Raw genomic sequence first — 21,238 nt, forward strand, 5'->3', positions numbered from 1 at the left:
ATTTATCTCAGGTGACAGAGGTCTGTGTCGTGAATCTAAAGGTTCCAACACAACTGATGAAGCAGGAAGGTATCAATTTGATGACACATGACAGAATTTATTTGTTCAATTTGCTTATTTAAAAACCTAGGAAATTACATACACACACAAAACCTATGTTAAAAGAACATTGTTACTATTGCAAAGTCAAGGATTCCGAACTTAGGAAATACCAGTATTAAGGTTGCATATGCATTATAATACAAACTTTAATTACAAGATCACATGCTGTTTTTTTCCACAGGACCCCTGCCTCATTTATTACTATGAGTCCTGTGAGCTCAGCACTTCTGTAAATCAAACCACAGGGTACAGGTATGCAGAAAATGAGCTATACACAGTTAGTGACCACCTCTGAAAAATTTGGTTTAGGCCACGTCCACACTACGGGGACTCTAGTGGCATAGCTACAGCACCATGGCTATGTTGGCATAACCACATATTGTAGATGCAGCCTAGAGTGACAAAAGGGATTTTTCCATCACTGTAGGAACACCACCTCATTCAGTAACGGTAGCCATGTCAATGGAAGCATTCTTCTGTCAACCTACCTGTCTCTACACCAGGGTCAACTATGACGCTCAGGGGCATGGATATTTTCACACTCCAGGGAGGGCAAGGAACCCCGGTGGGCCAGCCAGTATTTCACCTTGGGTCCATGGCACGCCAGGGTTATAAGATGGCAGCTCCTTCATGGAGCCATGAGCACAGGTGTATCACTGACAGTTTTTTGATGCCCTAACCCTTGTTTTTCCTGTGGTAAGAGACACACCCTGGCACATGCATATTTGCAGTGTACCAGATTGCAGCCCTTTTTCCTCCTCATCAGAAATTTTTGTTGAGGCTCTGGATGCAGTTTTCCCTGCATCTTTTCATTTATACACTCTCCCTTCGTTACCCCACAAAGTCATGAGACCTCCTCATCAACCTCTTCCTGGTGCTAGCCAAATATCAATCAAGGCAAAGGGGGTTAAATGGGGAAGAGGGGGTCCTTGTGACCTGTGGGGTCATTTTTGCACACTCATCCATTCATGTCTCCAGGCAGAGTACCTGTAGGCAGCATCCACTATGTCCCTGGACTCTTTCAGGGAGCAGTGGGCATTGTTCGGGCTTCTCTGCTCTGTCCCCCATTCTGGAATCTGATTTGAAACCTGTGACCCTCATTCCCATTCCTGTCTTTTTCCATTTGTTGTCACCCGAATTTAGGTGCTTCCCCTGTTTTTTTCTACCTCTTCCCATGTGAAGAGAAGGCGGCCCTTCTGGTTTAATGGATGGAGAGGAATCAATCACTAACCAGGGAAACAAATAGGCCTGTGCACTGAATGACGCAGCAGTACTGTGGAAAAAAATAGTATGTGATCAGGAAATTAAAGACTTCATCATAATGCATATACACAAAGGAGATGAATTAAAGTTGCACAGGCAACCTTAATTTTGGCATTTCCTAAAGCTTGAGTGCTTGACTTAGCAGCCCTAGCAATTTTCTTTTAACACCATTTTATGTGTAATGTATTTTACCAGTGTTTTCAATGTTACAAATGTTTTTTTCAGTATGGTCTCTCTCTCTCTGCTGCTTAAGATACTAAAGAGGCAATCGAGAAAGTATTGGTAATAAATAAAAACATATATGACCTGCTTCCCAGGCCAGAGGCATATTGACTTCTTGCCTGTTAATTTCTGAACAGTTCTCCTCAATATAGAACCCATCAATATCACCCACAGTTAAAGTGTTCCATCAAAGTCTCCTTAGACATAAGAATAACAGAGCTTTGAGAAGCAAGGTGTGAAAAAAGAATGAGATTTTCTAAAAGTCCAAAAAGAGTCAGGCTCCCAACTCTTATTGATTTTCAATGAGAGTAGGAAACGTAACTACATTAGACCCTTTTGAAAAGTGCATCCTAACTATTAAATAGAAGTTAATTTAATACTCCACATTCATTGTAAACAGACTAATAAAAAGTTACTTCAAATTGAAAGTTAAGATTGAAAACCTATAAATTTTATAGTCTACTTAACTGAAGCACGCCTTACTACAAGATATGTTAATGCATTTCCTATAAATTAATGCATGCAGTAAAAATAGGAATAGCAGCAATTATGATTATGAATGCATCTTATAAAAAAGTTAGCTGATAAGTAAATATAAATTTTAGAAATGGTTTCCAAATTGCACTTATGTCATGTTAAACAAACATCAATATAAAGATTCATTGGCGAATAAACCTGATTCTTTAGTAACCAGACAGAGGCAGACATAAGATTGAAGACACTGGGCCGAATTCTGATCTGAGTTACAGCAGTGTAAATCCAGAGTAACACCATTTAAATCAATGAAGTTATTCCTGATGTACACCAGACTGACTAAAATTAGAATCCTTTCTCTACCACCACAGGTTCCTAAAATCCATTGGAACTACTACCTTGAATCAGGGCTGTAGACCTATAATTCCTTCCCTAACAAAGATGAAGCTCACCATCAGAGTCTCACCATTTGATAATCTCGGATTTCAATCCAATTTATTTTAATTGTACAGAAATATATTTTAGTCATATTTTCTGAAGTTCAATTTCATGATCAAGATCCAAACTCTGTCCTTAGAGTCTATGGTGTAGATCTCAATACGGCTCTTAATGAAATTATTTCTGAGGCAGAAACATTTGGCTGGGGATCCACCAAAATAAGAGAAGCACAAACACACAGATTATCATGAAATATCTGCACCTACTGTCCAACCTAAACTGCCCTTGCTGCAATTTAAGCTGATTATCCTCTGAGGTTAGGACAAGAAGCAAAGAGAACAATTTTTTCTCCCCCCTCCTTGTAACAACCTTTTATGTACTTGAAAACTGTTATGTCCCCTCTCAGTCTTCTCTTCTCCAGGCTAAACCAACCTATTTTTTTCAGTCTTCCCTCAAGATCACCATCCTTTTCTATAGTTTCAGAGTTATCTGCCAATGATAGTGTTTCGGTCACATCATGTATGTCACTTAGCCACAGTATATCACCTGTAGCAAAAAGAAAAAAATATCTCCATCATCCAGAAATAACCATAGATAAGTTTGTGATAAGAACCAACAGATTACAAAAAGATAATTGATGAAAAAATGGCCCGGTTTGTTTATGCAACGAACTCTCCTTTCCGTATGATTGAGAACCCACACTTCATTAACATGGCTCAGTCATTAAGACCAGGATACAGTCCACCCAACAGAGCACATATCGCAGGCAAATTGCTGGATAAAGTGTATGAAAGAGAAATTGAGCAGTGTGCAAAAGGTCTGGAGCAGAGGTGGGCAAACTACGGCCCACAGGCCACATCTAGCCCACGGCACTGTCCTGCCCAGCCCTTGAGCTCCCAGCCAGGGAGGCTAGGCCCCGCCCCCGCACCCCTGCAGCCTCAGCTCACTGTGCCGCCCGCGCTCAGGCCCGCTGCTCCCCCCGAGCAGCACGGCAACATGGCTGGCTCCGGCCGGGCTGCAAGCTCCTGCTGCTCTGAGCGGCATGGTAAGGGGGCAGGGAGCAGGGGGGGGTTAGATAAGGGGAACGGGATTCCGGGAGGCAGTCAGGGGACAGAGAGCAGGGGGCGGTTGGATGGGGTGGAGGTTCTGGCAGGAGGCTCTTAAGCTTCTCCTAAGCTCTACACTCCCACTCACGAATTGAGGAACCTGGACCTGAACTCTCTTGGCATGCCAGAGGCGAGGCTGGTCCTTTGTCTCTTACCACCAGGTTATCAAGGAAGGATGTGAGTATATTAATCAAAAGCTTTATAGTATATATCATCACATGTATCTCTAGAACAATATTATTGCATTTGTAACTCTGATTATTTTACCATTTGATTACTATTTGATTATTATTCTATTTATCTCAATACAAGTCTTTAAGGCTACATTTGTCTCAGTGTGAGTGTCCTGTCAGACATCCCAAGGATCCTTGCAAACTCTGTATAGCCTGATTCTGGGACAAGAACTTTATTATCTTCTGATCAGATTAATTGGCAAGCCTATAATCAATACTATCCAAATTAATAATATTAGCTTCCTAAAATCAGGCAACAATACACATACCCCTGAAGTGAAATGGACATGCACACTCCCTTGAAGAACTAAAAATTAGTTCTTATGCATCCGAAGAAGTGGGTTGTAGCCCACGAAAGCTTATGCTCTAATAAATTTGTTAGTCTCTAAGGTGCCACAAGTACTCCTGTTCTTTTTTTAAAAATTAGTGGTAGCATAGGTACAAGTAATCATGTCTTGATCAAAGTCCAAACCAGTAACAAATACTTGGTGCTTTAAAAGCAGCAATTTCACAAAGCTGAAAACAATTCTGAGCCAAATCAGTTGGGAGAAAGAATGTAAACAGAAAAAATGTGAATGATAATTGGGGACTGTTTACGAACTTTTCTTAAGACCCCCAAAAGCTACAATCCACAATCAAGAAAGAAGGCTATGCTGTTTTTTTAAAAAGCAAGATAAACCCCCCCAAAAAGCAATCCGGTTTAGAGGGGAAGTGAAAGTAACTATAAAAAAACATAACATATGGAAGATAACGGATGTTGACAGTCATGAATATAAATGAGAAGCTAGGAATTGTAGAAAATTGATGAGAAGCAAAAAGACAAGAAGAAATCTATGGCCAGCAGAGTTAAGGACAGTAAGAAGGAACTTTTGTTAACTACATTAGGAACAAAAAGAATTCTAACAATGGTATTAGTCTATTACTAGATGGAAATGGTAGAACTGGCTGTAATAATGGAGAAAGGGCAGAAATGTTTAATAAGTAATTCTGTTCTATACTTGGGAAAAAGTGAATTGATGATGATGATGATGATGATGATGATGATGATGGAAATACTTTCCATTCTAATGGTAACTCATGAAAATGTTAAACAGCAGCTCCTAAAGAGAGATATTTTTAAACTGACAGGACTGGATAACTTGCATCCAAGAGTTTTAAAAGAGCTGTCTAATGAGCACACTCAACCGTTAATGTTGATTTCCAAAATCTGTTGCAATACCAGGGCAGTTCCAGAGAACTGGAAGATGTAATATTGTGCCAATATTTAAAAAGGAAAAATGGGATGACTCGGGTAATTATAGTCCTGTCAGCGTGACACTGATCCCAGGCAAAATAACGGAGTGGCTGATATAGGACTTGATTAATAAAGAATTAAAGGAGAGTAATATAATATGCCAATCAAAATGGGTTTATGGAAAATAGATCTAGTCAAAATAACAATAATATTTGTATTATGTTACAAGTTTGGTTGATAAAGGTAATCGTGTTGATATAATATACTTAGACTTTTATAAGGCATTTGATTTGGTGCTGTACAACATTTTGATTAAGATACAAAATCAACATGGCACACATTAAATGGCTTAAAAACTGGTCAACTGAAAGGTCTCAAATTAGAACCGTAAACAGGGAATCATCATCAAGTGGGCATATTTCTAGTGGTGCCTTTGCAGGGATTCATTCTCGGCCCAACATGATTTAACATTTTTACCAGTGTCCTGGGGAAAAATTTTTTAAATCATAACTGATAAAAGTTTGCATATAACAAAAGACTGAGGGAGTCAAATAATGAGGCGTACAGGTCACTGATACAGAGCAGTTTAATATTGCCTAATGCAACAGCCATACATTTAAGAACAAAGAACATAGGCCATATTTACAGAGTAGGGGACTCTATCCTGGGAAGCAATGACTCTGAGGTTATGGAGGCTAGCATGACACTGTGGCAAAAAGGACTAATGTAATCCTTGGATGCATAAACAGGGGAAATTTGAGTAGCAGTAGGGAGGTGATATTACCTCTGTATTTTTCACTGGCTTGACAGCTACTGGAATATTATGTCCAGTTCTTGTGTCCACAATTCAAGAAGGATGTTGATATATTGAAGAGGGTTCAGAGGGGAGCCACGAGAAAGATTACAGGATGAGAAAGCATGCCTTATAGGCAAGGGTTCCCAAACTGTAGGCCGCGGCCCAAAGGTAGGCTGTGCACAGTCCCGTGTGGTCTGCCATCATGGGTGGCATTTTGGGGGTGGGGGCAAGTAGCGATACCAGGTGCTCTGTGAGCACCTGGCATCAACACTCGCCCTCCAGCCCTGAGCTCCCTGGAGGTGCGGAGAGGGAGCACAGCAACACCAGATGCTCTGTGCATCCAGCTCAGCTTCCCCATGTGGGCTGAATAATGGATGCCGCACCCGCTAGGCTCAAGTGTAACTGTAGTCCTCAGTGTCCACAGCCACAGTGAATGTACAGGACAACACGGCACTCACAGAGCCACAAGGAGCAGAGCTGCCCCCACTGTTAATGAGGGATCGAGTGCAAGGCTGGGCTCCATAGCAGCAGCACCCTTTCAGACACAGCCCCTGCCTGCACTTTGAGCTACCACCTTGCCTTAACACAGGCTGTAGCCACCCCCTCTTCCTACACCCTGAGTTATACTCCCCCAGGGACAAAGCTCCTAACTACCTCCTGCCTGCACCCTGAGCTGGCTGAAAGGCTGAAAATTGAAAATGAGATCAGGTTGAGCCTCACTAACAGACATCACCAGCTGGAAAACCAGTGCAAGGAGAAGCAGGCACATCCATCCCATTAAGAAGACTCCTGGTCTGTAAGTTATTGTAAATAAAAATATAAAGTATTTGACTCTTTTCTAATTAGTAGAGAATAGGGTTGGGTCTTTACTTACCCAGAACAGAAATTCAGATTTTACACTAAAAACTGAAAACAATACATAGTGTTCAAAGTTGGACAACTATTTTGTTTTAAAATCAAATAACTTTTTTCTTAACAATTTTGTTAACTTTGTTGCGTTGCTTATGTTCAGTTTTATACAAATTGTGTTTTCCCTGTTTAAACACATTTTTTTAAAGTGTAGTTTTACTAAAACTGCTTGGTTTCAAAGATCTTGAAGCATTTCTTTGACTACATATTGCTAAAGATTTCTATTATTACAATCATTTACATTAAAATGAAAAGTAAACATGTACCTTGTTTATTTAGTGTTAGTTTATACATATGTAACAAAATTAATGTGTTAATAGCGGGCCATAATGCCTATTGTAACTGCACAGGTGGGCGTCAGGAGACAAAGTTTGGGAACCCCGCCCTTATAGGAATAGACATAAGGAGCTCAAACCGCTTAGTTTAACAAAGGGAAGGTTAACTGTGACTTTATCACAGTTTTTAAGTACCTACATGGGAAAAGAAATGTGATAAGAAAGGGCTCTTCAATCTAGCAGGGAAACATATAACAAGATACAACCTTTGGACTTTAAAGCTAGACAGGTTCAGACTAGGAATCAGAGACAAATTTTTAAGAATGAAGGTAATTAGCCATTGGAACAATTTACCAAGGATTATCGAGGATTCTCCATCACTGGCAACTTTAAAATGAAGGTTGGATACTTTTCTAAAAGATATGCTTTAGTTCAAACAGGAAATAATTCAGGGAAGTCCTATGACCTGTTTTATTCAGGTCAGACACTAGATGATCACACTAATTCCATCTACCTTAAAATCTAAAATTTGTGCATCACAGCCTCCTAAGGCTCCATCTTCACTGGAAAAGAAGTCAGCTAGTACCTCCTTAGATCTTAGTGGATTCCCCCCCCCTTTTTTTTCCTAGAAATTTTGAAAATCTAGCTACAGAAACTCCACAGCAAGATGAGAGGAATGTGGAAGGGTATCCTCTAACATTTGTCCATGTTCCTCACGGATACTAGGATTGTTAATTTTCTCTGGAGAATGTTCTTCCACCTGCTCGGAGATGCTTGGTATGCGAGGTGTTTTCCCACGCCATGTGGGCAGGGAGCCATCATGAGATCTTTCCCTGCTTCTGCACAAGGCATTGCCCCAATTTATTTTTCTACCATTTACACTTCCTCCTCTGATTTTGACATAAACAGGGATGTAGAACATTTTGATTTCTCTGAGGAGAATAAGCAATTTGGCAACTGCTTTTGCCTGATTACCAAATTTGAACTAATTAGCAAGAGATGCAATATGGAATTTTGCTGTCACCATGAGTCCTCTCTCCTACTCCGGATTATTTGATGGCTTATATAAAAAGAATTGGTGATCTCAGTTAAACTGAGAACTCAGTGATCTCAGCAGTTAAGTGCCCACCACATTAAAATCTATTCTCACAATTGGAATTCTTTGGCAATCCCACAGAGCACAATCACTGAACGGCCACAGATATGAAATCCCTTCTTACCACTGCAACCCTTGTTCCTCCAAGTTAGTGTTGAAGAACAGTGGCAAAAACAGTGAGAGGAAGCATAGACTGCTATTACTCTTGCTGTACATTTTCTAAGTACAGAGAGGGAATCTTGTCTCTTGAAATATCAACCCACCGTCTTTCTCTAGCGCTAAATGTTTTTAAAGGAGTGCATGCATGCACACACACGCAAAGCTCCCCCTACCATAATAAAATCCAAAATCCAATACTGAGTGCTTTCATTTATCTTCTTAAAAAGTAGTGGTATTCTGCTTGCATGACAAAACAGACATAGCCACCAATGATACTTCTGTGAAAAAGTGTAGTTAAAAAGAATTAAGACTCCTGTTGATGAAAATGCAGACTTTCCTGTTTTTCCACAAACTGTGATCTTCATCAACTGTAGTGGTCTGAAGAATTTAATGAAAACGTCAAGAGTATGCCTTATAACTTAGTACCAGATTTTAAATGTTTTGTTATACTGTCATGTGAATCACTGGTCAATGTTCTATTTGCCCATCTTTTCAAAAGGATGCTTCTTTTATGTGAAAAAAATTGGATATAATTGTGCATATTTGTTTTTTACATATCCCAGGTTGTCTTTGCCTTATTTTATAAGACAAATCCCCCTAAATAATTTGTTACAATTACTCCCTAGATAATTTCTTCCAAAAACTGAGCTAGGAAACAAAACTGCACTAAAGAACATTACCTCCAAGGTCACCTTAGAAGAAAAGTCTTACCTCCTGTTCCAAGAACTTTCAAGAGTTCGAAGTTTTCGATGCCCACCTTCTCTGCATGGCCTGTCAAATTTGCTGAGAAAAAAGAAAAAATTTCCATGTCAAAATCTTCAGAGATATAACGCATTGATACATCAGATATTCTGACACATTTCTGCACTTTGAGAACATTTTAATGGATGGAAGAGAAAAAAAAGAACCCTAAAAGAACACTGTACCATTTCAATTTGAAACTTAAAAATAAAAAAAAAAAGCCCACATTTTTGTACATTTAAAATAAAACCAAATTACAGTCCAGGGTAGTAACTCTCAAGCTATTGTCTTTCGACTACCAGTTGTCCACAGGGATCTTCCAGGTCATTCACAAAACAAAAGGTTTTGAGAACGAAGTACTCGGGAACAGAGGCGTTGGTAAAGGAGATCAGTCTGTGATAGGATTTCTTGTACAAAGTGGTTCACCATAAGTTACATGTGAGAAATATCTTCTCAAGCAGATACATAAGTGTTTGCATGATCGGGGCCTTATTGATTATTCTAAAAAAATTAAGTGCTCTAAAGGAGAAAGCATTTTTGCACTGATACTGACCCTGATGCTGCAACTTGTTCCATATGGGCACAAGAGATCCATCCAGAGGGAACATTTGCAGGATCTGGGACTCTGTATTCAATATGTTTCCCAGTGGCATTTTAGAAGAAATTAAATTAAAACAGTCTTTTGAAGACTCATTAAACTGGTGTATTCAAATGACAAGAATATCACATATATAATTTGAATTCATTCTAACTGGATGCACTACCAGGAATTTTATAAGTTACTACCTTACAAAGCTATCAATTTCTGTAAATACATGTAGAGCTCCTTCCAAAACTAATAAAAATGGTTATTTACCTTACAGTGACTCTGGTTCTTCAAAATGTTTTATCCACATGGATACCACTCTGTATGCGCATGCACCTGAGACTAGATTCTTTTTGATTAGCAGTATACATTGGGCCCCAGCATGAGCCCTGACTGTCCTTAAGGCCTTCCCTTGAGGGCACAAATAGCAGGGCAGTCCTAACTGCTATTCAGTTCCTTCACCAATACAGAATCCCCAAAGCTAAAAGGACTTTAGATTAGCAGAGAAGGGGGGTAGATCATAGATCTGTGTGGACAAAACATCTTGAAGAACCACAGTTACTATAAGGTAAGTAACCATTTTTCTTCAAGTATGTATCCACATAGATCCCACTGAAGGCAACTAGCAAACAGTTCTCTCTCTCTCTCTCTCTCTAAGGTGCTGGGTGCTAGGAGTCCTATTTAAATAAGTACTGTAAAACTTCCCTGCCAAACTGTGTATCGGATCTAGAGGCTGACACTAAAGAATAGCAGCTTGTAAACATGTATGGAGCTCCAATAAGCAGTTCTTCAGATTTCAAATATAGAGATGCCTCTTAAAAAGCCAAAGGAGGCTGCTTGAGCTGTAGCAGACTGTGCCTTGATATGAGATGGAGTTAACTTACTCAGCTGATAAGAATTTCTAAGCAGAGTCTGCAAGTTCCAAGGAAACCAGCATGACAAGGATTGCAACCTATATGGATATGGTATGTGTGGACGAGGTGGAGGGAAGAGGAGATTACTTACTTGTAACTGGAGGTTCTTTGAGATGTGTGGTCCCTATCTGTATATCACTACAGGTTATACACATACGTCATGCGTCCAGAGCTGGAGATTTTGAAAGTAGTAGTGTGCATTCATCCACGCATGCACCCTTGCTTCGCCTCATGCTTTTGTACAAGATGAAAAAGGGCAGAGCGGACAGACTGTGCCCTCAGTTCCTTCTCCACCACAATCTAAGAAGTCCCCAGGGGAAGGAGAAGTGGAATACAGATAGGGACCACACATCTCGAAGAACCTCCAGTTACAGGAAAGTAACCTTCTCTTCTTCGAGTGATGCTCCCTATTGTATTCCACTGAAGGCAATTGACAAGGAGTACTTAGTTAAGAGGAGGGTGAGAGGAAAAATGACGGGAACAGAAAACAGCTGCGCTGAAAAAGGCACCTGTTACAGAGTCTCGCACCAAGGCGTAATGGGAAGAGAAAGTATGTAAAGTTCTCCAGGTGGCTGCCCAACATATGTCCGTAGGCAGTACGTCATGAAGCGCAGCCAAAGTCAATGCTTGCGCTCTCTTGGGGTGGGCTCATACTCCAAAGGGCAGAGACAGTCCCAATAGTCAATAAGAGAACATAATGCACCCCAAAATCCACTTGGAAATCCTCTAAGTGGAGATTGCTTGCCCCTTAATCCTTCCTGCTACAGTGATAAACAACCTAGGGGACTTTCTGAAGGATCTCATCCTCTGCAGGTAGGAGGCCAGGGCCCTGCGGACGCCGAGGGAGTGAAAGTGTCATTCTTCCACTAATGCATGCTCTTTCGGAAAGAAAGCAGGCAAGTGGATGGGTTGGTTGAGATGAAAAACGGGAAACAACCTTTGGCAAAAACTTGGGGTGCAAGCGCAGGGAAACTTTGTCCTTATGGAACATGGTAAGGGGGGGGGGGATCCGCCATCATAGCCCCAGTTTGCCTAACCTCCTTGTGAAGATAATAGCTACCAGGAAGGTGACCTTCATGGAAAGAAGACACAGGAGGCCAGCAGTTCAAAGGGCAATTTCATTAGCGCCACTGGGAAGCTACGGATTAAATGGAGGACAAGTCCATAAGAGGCCTCTCCAAAACCTTGTAGTCAAGGGGTGCATAAAGACAGAGTGTCCCTTCACAAGGGGGTGGAAAGTACTAATAGCTGCCATGTGCACCTCGATGGAGTTAAGAGCAAGTTCTGATGCCTTCAGGGATAGGAAATAGTCCAAGAAAAGAGGAATACCCACAGCCTCAGGGACAAGACCCTTCTGCTGGGACCAGGAGATGAAAAGTTTCCACTTAGCCCTATAGGATTGCCTCATGAACTCTTTGCTGCTACTTGAGAGGATGTCTTGCACTGCTGATGAACATTTCCGCTCTAGTGAAGATGCCCATCCAAAAAAATCAAGCTCTCAGGTGACATTTCTGCAGATTGGGATGTCTGATTCTGCCACCGTGTTGTGTGAGCAGTTCCCGCTCTACTGAAGATGCCCATCCAAAAAATCAAGCTCTCAGGTGACATGTCTGCAGATTGGGATGTCTGATTCTGCCACTGTGTTGTGTGAGCAGTTCTGGAGAAACCGGCAGCGGAAGCAGGGGGATGCGCCGACATGCAGAGAAGGAGGGGAAACCAGAATTAACGAGGCCAGAATGGGGTCATCAGGATGACCATAGCTCTTTCCCTTCTCATCTTGTGAGGACCCCTGGCAGGAACAGTAGAGGAGGAAAGGCAAAATTGATCTGCTCCGGCCAGTGGATGACTAGGGCATCACCTTGGGAAAGGGTGCCAAGCCCCCCCATGCAGCAGTACTGGATGCATTTGCTGTTGGTGCAGGAGGCGAAAAGGTCTCTGGTCAGAGTCCCCAGCGGTCAAAAATGTCAACAATCACAGAGTCACGTAGCTCCCATTCGTCATCGGCCATGAATTTCCTGCTGAGAGAGTCTGCAATCACATTCTGATTCCCCGGAAGATAGGCTGCTAACAACAGTATCTTGTGTGTGATGCACTAGTCTCAGAGACGAACCGCCTCTGCACAAAGTGCTGATGACCTCGCGCCCCCTTGTTTGTTTATGTAGTAAACAGTGGTGGTGTTGTCTGACATGAGGAGAACATCACGGGAGAAATGCATGAGATGCTTTTCTTACCGTCCTAAGTTCTTGGATGTTGATGTGCATCCTGTATTCCCGAGCAGTCCAAGTTCCTTATGTCATGTGCTCGCCTATGTCAGCACCCCATCAACTGAGTGATGCATCTGCGATGATCGTCATGCATGGGGAGGACGGAAGAAAGGGTATCCCGGTGCAAACCTGAACTGGGTCTGTCTACCATCGAAGGTAGGCGAGAACCTCAGGGGGAACTGTCAAGAGGTCCACAGAATGGTGCATAGGAGAATAGATTCTCTGTAGCCACAGCTGTAGATAGCAGAAGTGATATGAGCAAAGGTAGTGATGTACGTGTATGCCGCCATGTGCCAAAGAAGGGAAAGGCAGGTTCTGGCTGGAACAGAATGACTGGAAGTCACCATGACAATCAGTTCTTGCATGATCTGGAACCTGTCCTCTGGTAGATAGGCACACGCAGAGATCACATTAATGAATGCCCCCATGAACACTAAGGATTGTGGGATCTAATATCAATTTTTTGATGCTTACGCTCAACCCCGGAGAGGAAAGGAGTAGGAGCAGCAGGGAGGTCGAGGCTTGAGCTTCTTGTCTGGATTGTGCTGCTAGCAGACAGTCATCAAGCTAAGGGTATATGAGGATTCCTTGATGTCGGTGATGGACCGCCACTATAGAAAAATATTTGGTGGAAACCCACAGAGCGGTGGTGAGTCCCAATGGTAGAACCTTGTATTGGAAGTGTCAAGGGCCTACAGTGAATCTCAAGATCTGCCTATGGGTAGGATGAATATCTATGTGAAAATAAGCGTCTTGCATATCAAGAGTCATAAACCACATGCCTTTTTTTCTAGTGAGGATATAATGGCTGCAAGGCTGACCATACAAAACTTTGGTTTGCATATGAAGCGGTTGAGACAATAGAGATCTAGGATTGGTCTCCATCCTCCCTTCTTCTCGAGTACCAGGAAATATGTGGAATAGAACCCCGTGTCTTGCAGGGCCATAGGAACAGCCTCTATTGCTCCCTTCTGCAGTAGGGAGTCCACCTTTAGGGCAAGAATACTGTCATGAGAGTGGTCCCAGAGGCAGGATCAGGATGGGAGATGTGGATGAGGTAGCATTGTGATCTCAATCATATAGCCACGTTGAGTGACATCCAAGACCCACCTGTCCATTGTTATCGCACTCCAAGCTGGGAGAAAGAGTGCTAGGCGTCCCCCAAAGAAGAGGTGGGTCAGAAGTACAGAAGGATCCAAGGTAGCTGATGGTTCTCTAAATTCACTCAGAAATATCGCTTATGCAAAGGCTGAGTGTGTAGTGTCGCAGACTGTACAGACGGACCAGGTGGACAGGACCATTGGGTCTTCTGACACTTACGAGGAGGCTCATATGATTGCTAATGAAAGAACTGAGAAACTCTGAACTGTTGTGCAGGAGGCGGGCAGTAGAACTTACGCTTGGGTGCAGGTGTACAGATACCCAGTGATCACAGGGTGGCTCTGGAGTCGTTGAGGGAGTGTAGGGACTTGTCGGTGTTCTAGCTGAAAAGGTGAGATTCATTGAAAGGGAGGTCTTCAATGGTATTCTGCACCTCCCTGGGGAAACCAGAAGAGTACAACCAGGATTTCCTCTGCATGATGATGCCAGTGGCCACAGTGTACGAAGATGTGTCTGCTGAATCCACAGCAGCCTGGAGCATTGTCCTGGTGCCCAGCTTGCCCTTCTCTAAGACAGTCTGGAAGCAGGCACGATCCTGCTGGGGAAGCTTGTCCGCAATGTCTGCTAACTGGTTGTAATTTAGAGAGTCATATTTAGCTAATAATGCCAGGTAATTGGAGACCTGAAACTGAAGGCTGGCCAAAAAGAGAGACCTTACTACCTAGGAAGTCCAGTCTCTTACCCTCGTCTGCTGGAGTAGAATGTGGATGTTGCTGCCTGGCCAGTTCTGTTGCTGCTTGTATAACCAGAGAATTCAGTGGAGGATGAGAAAACAGAAACTCAACCCCCTTTGCCGCTACATAGTACTTCTTGTCCACCCCCTTTGGGGTGGGAACGCAAGTGGCCTGAGCATGCCAGACAGTTTGAGACAGCTGGAAAATGGCACTGTTCATTGGTAGCACCACCCTGGCCAGTACGAATGGATGGAAGATATCAAGTAACTGATGTAGGCTGTCCTGTACTTTCTCCAGTGGAGGGCATCAGCCACTCTTCTCAACAGTTCCTGGAATTGGTGGTAGTCATCCGGAGGGGAGGAAGGAGTAGACGACACTGCTGCGTACAAAGATGATGAGGGGAAACACTCTGGTTCTGGGAGTAGTATCAGAGTCAGGCTAATCGGTGCATCCTCCAGTCCTGGTTTTGAACGTCTACTTGATGAAAGGCAGAGTGGTGTGATGGCAGACTCCTGTTGGGTCGATCGGGAAGGTTGCAAAAGTGGATATTGTGCCCAAGACCCCCAGTATGGCCAAACAGCAGTTGTTGTGGAGCCCATGGAGCTAGGTACTAACGACTCCTATGCTGAGAAAGGGAAGGTATTGCCACTGAGCTGGCAGTATCTTCAGAAAGTCATGCCAATGGTATGAGAGGGGTGGACTTTGTGTTCCATCCGAGTCCTCCCATGCTAAGAAGTCAGAGCCCTGCTTGAACAGCAGTGCCGGCAGAACCATGTAAGCCACAGAGGAACGATCAGGAACACGACCTGAAAGAGGTAAGTCCAAGGTAGGAGAGCAGCCTCTTTTAGGAGGTGAGTGCACCAGGAGACATGGAGACCTCACCTTTTCCAGGGCAAAGTGTTTATTAGGCCCGGGAGCCAACTCAAACCTCCACAGCATCAGCAGTACATGTTCCAAAGTTGGAACCAGAGCCGGAACCAGAGCAGAGGACTGTCTCAGAAAAAACGGTTACTCACCTTTGTAACTGTTCTTCTTCGAGATGTGTTGCTCATATCCATTCCAATTAGGTGTGCGCACGCCGCATGCACGATCGTCGGAGAATTTTCTACCCTAGCAACACCCGGTGGGTCGGCTGTGGAGCCCCCTGGAGTGGCGCCTTCATGGCGCTGGATACATACCCCAGCCGACCCAGCGCCCCCTCAGTTCCTTCTTGCCGGTTACTCCGACAGTGGGGAAGGGGGGGCGGGTTTGGAATGGATATGAGCAACACATCTCGAAGAACAACAGTTACAAAGGTGAGTAACCCTTTTTTCTGCTTCGAGCGCTTGCTCATATCGATTCCAATTAGGTGACTCCCAAGCCTTACGTAGGAGGTGGGGTCGGAGTGAGACATCGCTGTGTGCAAAACCGCTGATCTGAATGCAGCATCGTCTCTGGACTGCTGTACCAGAGCATAGTGAGCGGCGAATGTGTGGACCGATGACCAAACCGCCGCTTTACAAATGTCCTGGATCGGGACCTGAGCCAGGAAGGCGGTCGAGGAGGCTTGGGGCCTCGTGGAGTGGGCAGTGAGGTGCGGCGTCGGGACACCGGCCAGGTCGTAGCAAGCATGAATGCAGGACGTGATCCAAGAGGACAGGCACTGTGAGGAGACCGGTGAGCCTTTCATCCAGTCGGCCACTGCAACCAAGAGTTGTGTCGTCTTCCTAAACGGCTTTGTACGCTCAATATAGAAAGCCAGGGCCTGCGTACGTCCAAGGAATGCATACGCTGGTCTTGACGGGTAGCGTGTGGCTTAGGATGGAAGACCGGGAGAAATATATCCTGGTTCAGATGAAAAGGTGAAACTACCTTGGGAAGAAAGGCAGGGTGGGGGCGAAGCTGCACCTTGTCCTTATGGAAAACTGTGTATGGAGGCTCAGACGTAAGCGCCCTGATTTCAGAAACACGCCTTGCTGAAGTGATGGCTACAAGGAAGGCTGTCTTCCAAGATAGGTACAGGAGTGAACAGGTGGCCAATGGCTCGAACGGGGGCCCTGTGAGCTTTGAGAGAACCAGGTTGAGATCCAGCCCAGTCGGAACGGGCTGGCGTTGCTGTGGGTACAGTCAGTCTAAGCCCTTGAGGAATCTGACGACCATCGGGTTAGAGAAGACCGAGGAAGCGTGTTCTCCTGGGTGGAACGCCGATATAGCGGCCAGGTGAACCCTGACCGAAGATATCGCCAAGCCCTGCTGTTTTAGAGATAGGAGATATTCAAGTATAAGAGGAATTGACGCCTGCAAGGGGGGCATGGCTCGCTGCTCGTACCAACAGGAGAAACGCTTCCACTTGGCTAAGTAAGTGGTCCGTGTAGAGGGCTTTCTACTTCCCAGCAGAATCTGTTGGACGGGATGCGAGCATTGCTGCTCTGTCCAATTCAGCCATGGATCATCTACGCTGTGAGGTGGAGCGACTGCAGGTCGGGGTGACAGAGTCGGCCGTGGTCCTGAGAGATCAGATCTGGGCACAAGGGAAGCGTGATCGGTGTTTGAACCGATAGCTCCAAAAGCGTGGTGTACCAGTGCTGCCTTGGTCAAGCTGGAGCGACTAGAATCACCCGTGCCTGATCTCTGTGTAGCTTGAGCAGTACCCTGTGGACAAGTGGGAATGGAGGAAAAGCGTAAAACAGCTGGTCTTTCCATGTTAGAAGGAACACGTCCGACAGGGAGCCCGTAGATCGCCCTTGTAGGGAGCAGAACGCGTGGCACTTCCTGTTGGCTCAAGATGCTAACAGGTCGACCTGGGGAAATCTCCACCTCTGGAAGACGGAATAGATGATGTCCGGGCGAATCGACCACTCGTGCGTCTGGAAGGACCTGCTGAGACGGTCCGCTAGCGTGTTCTGGACTCCAGGAAGGAACGATGCCGTGAGATGTATCGAGTGGGCGATGCAGAACTCCCACAGGCGGATGGCCTCTTGGCATAGAAGAGACGACCGGGCTCCTCCTTGCTTGTTGATGTAAAACATGGCCGTGGTGTTGTCGGTGAGGACTGAAACGCAACGGCCCTGTAGGAGACCGAGAAATGCCTGACAGGCTAGGCGCACCGCCATCAGCTCTCGAACATTGATGTGCAGGGCTAGTTGGGGTGCGGTCCACATTCCCTGGGTATGGTGCTCCCTGAGGTGAGCGCCCCAACCTAGAGATGAGGCGTCCGTGACCAGGTGCAGGGAGGGTTGAGGGGCGTGGAACGGCACTCCTGCGCAAACCGCCTTGCGGTCCAGCCACCAGGTGAGAGAGGTCAGGACCGAGATCGGGATTGTGACCACCATGTTTAGGCTGTGTCGATGAGGGCGGTACACTGACGCTATCCAGGCCTGAAGTTGGCGAAGTCGAAGTCTGGAGTGCCTGGTTACATAAGTGCAAGAGGCCATGTGACCCAATAGGCCGAGGCACGTCCTTATTGTGGTAATCGGAAAGGCCCTCGAATGATGCTTGTGATGGTATGAAAACGATTGTCTGGTAGAATAGCTCGGGCGAGTCTGGAGTCTAGGACTGCCCCAATAAATTCTATCCTCTGGGTTGGCTCCAGAGTGGACTTCTCTTTGAGTAGAATTCCCAACTCGTGGAAAGTTTGTAGTATTATGTGGACGTGAGCTTGAACTTGCTCCCTGGTGCGGTCGCGCACCAGCCAGTCGTCTAAATACGGGAACACCTGTATCCCTTGTCGACGAAGGTATGCTGCCACGACAGCCATACATTTTGTGAACACTCTCGGAGCTGCGGACAAGCCGAAGGGAAGGACTGCAAATTGGTAGTGCACCTTGTTTACCACAAATCGAAGGAAGCGCCTGTGAGGGGGGTAGATCGCTATATGAAAATATGCGTCCTTCATGTCGAGGGCGGCGAACCAGTCTCCAGGATCCAGGGAAGGGATAACGGTCCCCAAGGAGACCATGCGGAACGTCAACTTTACTATGAATTTGTTGAGTCCGCGTAAGTCTAAAATGGGTCGCAGACCCCCTTTTGACTTGGGGATCAGGAAGTAGCGGGAATAAAACCCCCTGCCCCTTAACTCTGGTGGCACCTCCTCTGTGGCTCCCATAGAGAGGAGGCCAAAAACCTCCTGTGTAAGGAAATGCTAGTGAGAAGGGTCCCTGAAGAGGGACGGGGGGAACGAAGAAAATTGGATAGCGTAACCCCTCTCCACCGTGCGAAGGACCCAACAGTCTGATGTTATGAGGGACCAAGCACGGTGGAAACGGGAGAGGCGATCCCGAAAAGAGGGAGATGGATCCTGGATAGTGGCTGGGGCGCCGTCCTCGACCGCACCTTCAAAAGTTTTGTCTAGGACCTGAAGGTGGCCTAGGCGGGCCCTGGTTCTGACCGGGTTGAGGGGCGGTCGACCTTCGCCTACCACCTCGTCCCCGCCTTCTGGCGAAGTCCTGTCTCGGACGAGGCGAGGGAGGGTAGAACCTTTGAGGCTGGGGCCTAAAGGGTCTGCGCTGGGGCCTGGGACATGCATCCCCAGGGAGCGCATGATGGTTCTCGAGTCCTTGAGGCTCTGCAACCAAGAGTCCGTCTTCTCTGAGAACAACCCCTGGCCCTCGAAAGGTAAATCCTGCAGGGTCTGCTGCAGTTCCGGCGGCAAGCCCGAAACCTGGAGCCAGGAGACTCGCCACATGGCGATGCCTGATGCCAGCGTCCTGGCGGCCGAGTCCACTATGTCCAATGAGGCTTGTAAGGAGGTCCTCGCCACCTTCTTACCCTCCTCCACTAAGGCCCCGAACTCTTCCCTTGAGTCCTGGGGAACCAACTCTTTGAATTTTCCCATGGAGTTCCATGAGTTGGAGCTGTAGCAGCTCAAGAGCGCCTGTTGGTTTGCGCCTGGAGATACGCCCACGGGGTCCAGAAAGACCAATGCGCAGGGTCCTGCGCAGGGTCCTCTGCCGCCTCCTGCCAGTGGCCCAAGTCAGCAGCAGCAGCCTGACCCTGAGGAGGGTATGCTGATCTCGAAGCCCCGTGGGAGGAGCGAGACGCTGATCTCGAGGGCCAAGGCAGTGCCGAACGCATCTGAATGGGCTCGGTACGATACGGTGCCGATCGGTGCCGGTCCGTAAGTGATCGGTCCCTACACGGTGCTGGTAAGCGGTACCGTGATCAGGATCGGTGCCGCTGGCCATGTCGGTGCCGAGATCCAGATCTGGACCTAGACGACGACGACCGCGAGTAGACGTGGTACCAAGAGCGGCCCCTCGAACTGGAGCGGCGCTCGTACCGGTGCCGAGAACCACGTCGTGAGTCCGATCGGTACCGATGATCCTGACGGTGCCGAGAAGAGGACCTAGACCGCGAGTACGACCGGTGCCGAGGTGATAGTCGGCGCCGGGACTGCGAGCGGCGTCAGGACCTGCTCAGAGACCTGGAGCGGTGCTGTGAGTCCACACCCGGAGACGGCGGGCGTACCAGGGCCGGCTTGCCCCTGGATTGCACTGTGCGAGGAGCGGGCGGTGCCGCGGGTTGAGATGGCGCCGGCTCCGTGAGAGCGATAAGGTCTTTTGCCGTCGCAAAGGTCTCCGGAGTCGACGGGAGACAAGGCTCCACCACTGATCGAGGTGGTGAGCCACTCCGCACCGGACTCAACGGCCGCGGTGCCGGAGTCAACGGTGTAGCAGATATCTGCGACTTCTGGCGCTCTAAAGGCGGACGTGGCTCTACCACAGGCACCGGGGGAGCCGGCGTCTGCAGGATAGCGGTCTCTTGTGCCTCGGAGACAGGGAACGGCGCCGAGGCTCTTGTGGCGGCCGCGGTGCCGAAGGAGGCCGGTGCCGCGAGGCCTTATCCGATTCTGCCCGTGGTGTAGTACCGGTCGGTGCCGCAGGGGCACTGCGCACCGAGGCGCTCAGTGCCGGGGTTTGGCGCGCCGAGGGAGGATCTGGGCTAAGTGCCACCTCCACGAGGAGCTGCCTGAGCCTAAAGTCCCGCTCCTTTTTGGTTCTCGGTCTGAAGGCCTTACAGATCTTGCACTTATCTGTCTGATGGGACTCTCTTAGACACTTCAGACACGAGTCGTGCGGATCTCCCGTTGGCATAGGCTTAGTACAGAACGCGCACGGCTTAAAGCCAGGAGCCTTGGGCATGAGCCCGGCTATGCGCCGGGGGGAAAGGGGGGAGAACAACCCCCTTAACCCCCGCTAACTATTTACAACTATTTAACAATGAAGAGGAATAACTATCTAAAACTATACAACAACTGTAACTACAACTATCTACAGAATTAACAGGATAAGCTAGGGAGAGTGGAGAACAGCTATGCCGCGCTCCACAGTTCCAACGACCGTCAGGGGCGGTAAGAAGGAACTGAGGGGGCGCTGGGTCGGCTGGGGTATATATCCAGCGCCATGAAGGCGCCACTCCAGGGGGCTCCACAGCCGACCCACCGGGTGTTGCTAGGGTAGAAAATTCTCCGACGATCGTGCACGCGGCGCGCGCACACCTAATTGGAATCGATATGAGCAAGCACTCGAAGAAGAACCAAAGATTCCCTTGATTTTGGTGGCGTTGATCCGGAAGGGGTACACGGCTCAGTGACCGGGACCAGTAGGCCCAGTG

General features: G+C 46.6%; 1 protein-coding gene across 1 annotated transcript in view; it reads right to left on the reverse strand.

Moving 5' to 3' along the window:
* The window catches only part of RPS6KA5 (ribosomal protein S6 kinase A5), a 161,618-nt gene that overhangs the window by 112,966 nt on the left and 27,414 nt on the right, over window positions 1–21,238 (reverse strand). The window contains exon 2 of the mRNA XM_024209696.3: window positions 9,019–9,090. Within this exon, the coding sequence (XP_024065464.1) occupies window positions 9,019–9,090 (72 nt within the window). The remainder of the gene's footprint in view (window positions 1–9,018; window positions 9,091–21,238) is intronic.

The sequence above is a fragment of the Terrapene carolina genome, unplaced genomic scaffold (genome assembly GCF_002925995.2).
Source record: "Terrapene carolina triunguis isolate 2854851 unplaced genomic scaffold, T_m_triunguis-2.0 Scaffold96, whole genome shotgun sequence".
NCBI classification, from domain to species: Eukaryota; Metazoa; Chordata; order Testudines; family Emydidae; genus Terrapene; species Terrapene triunguis.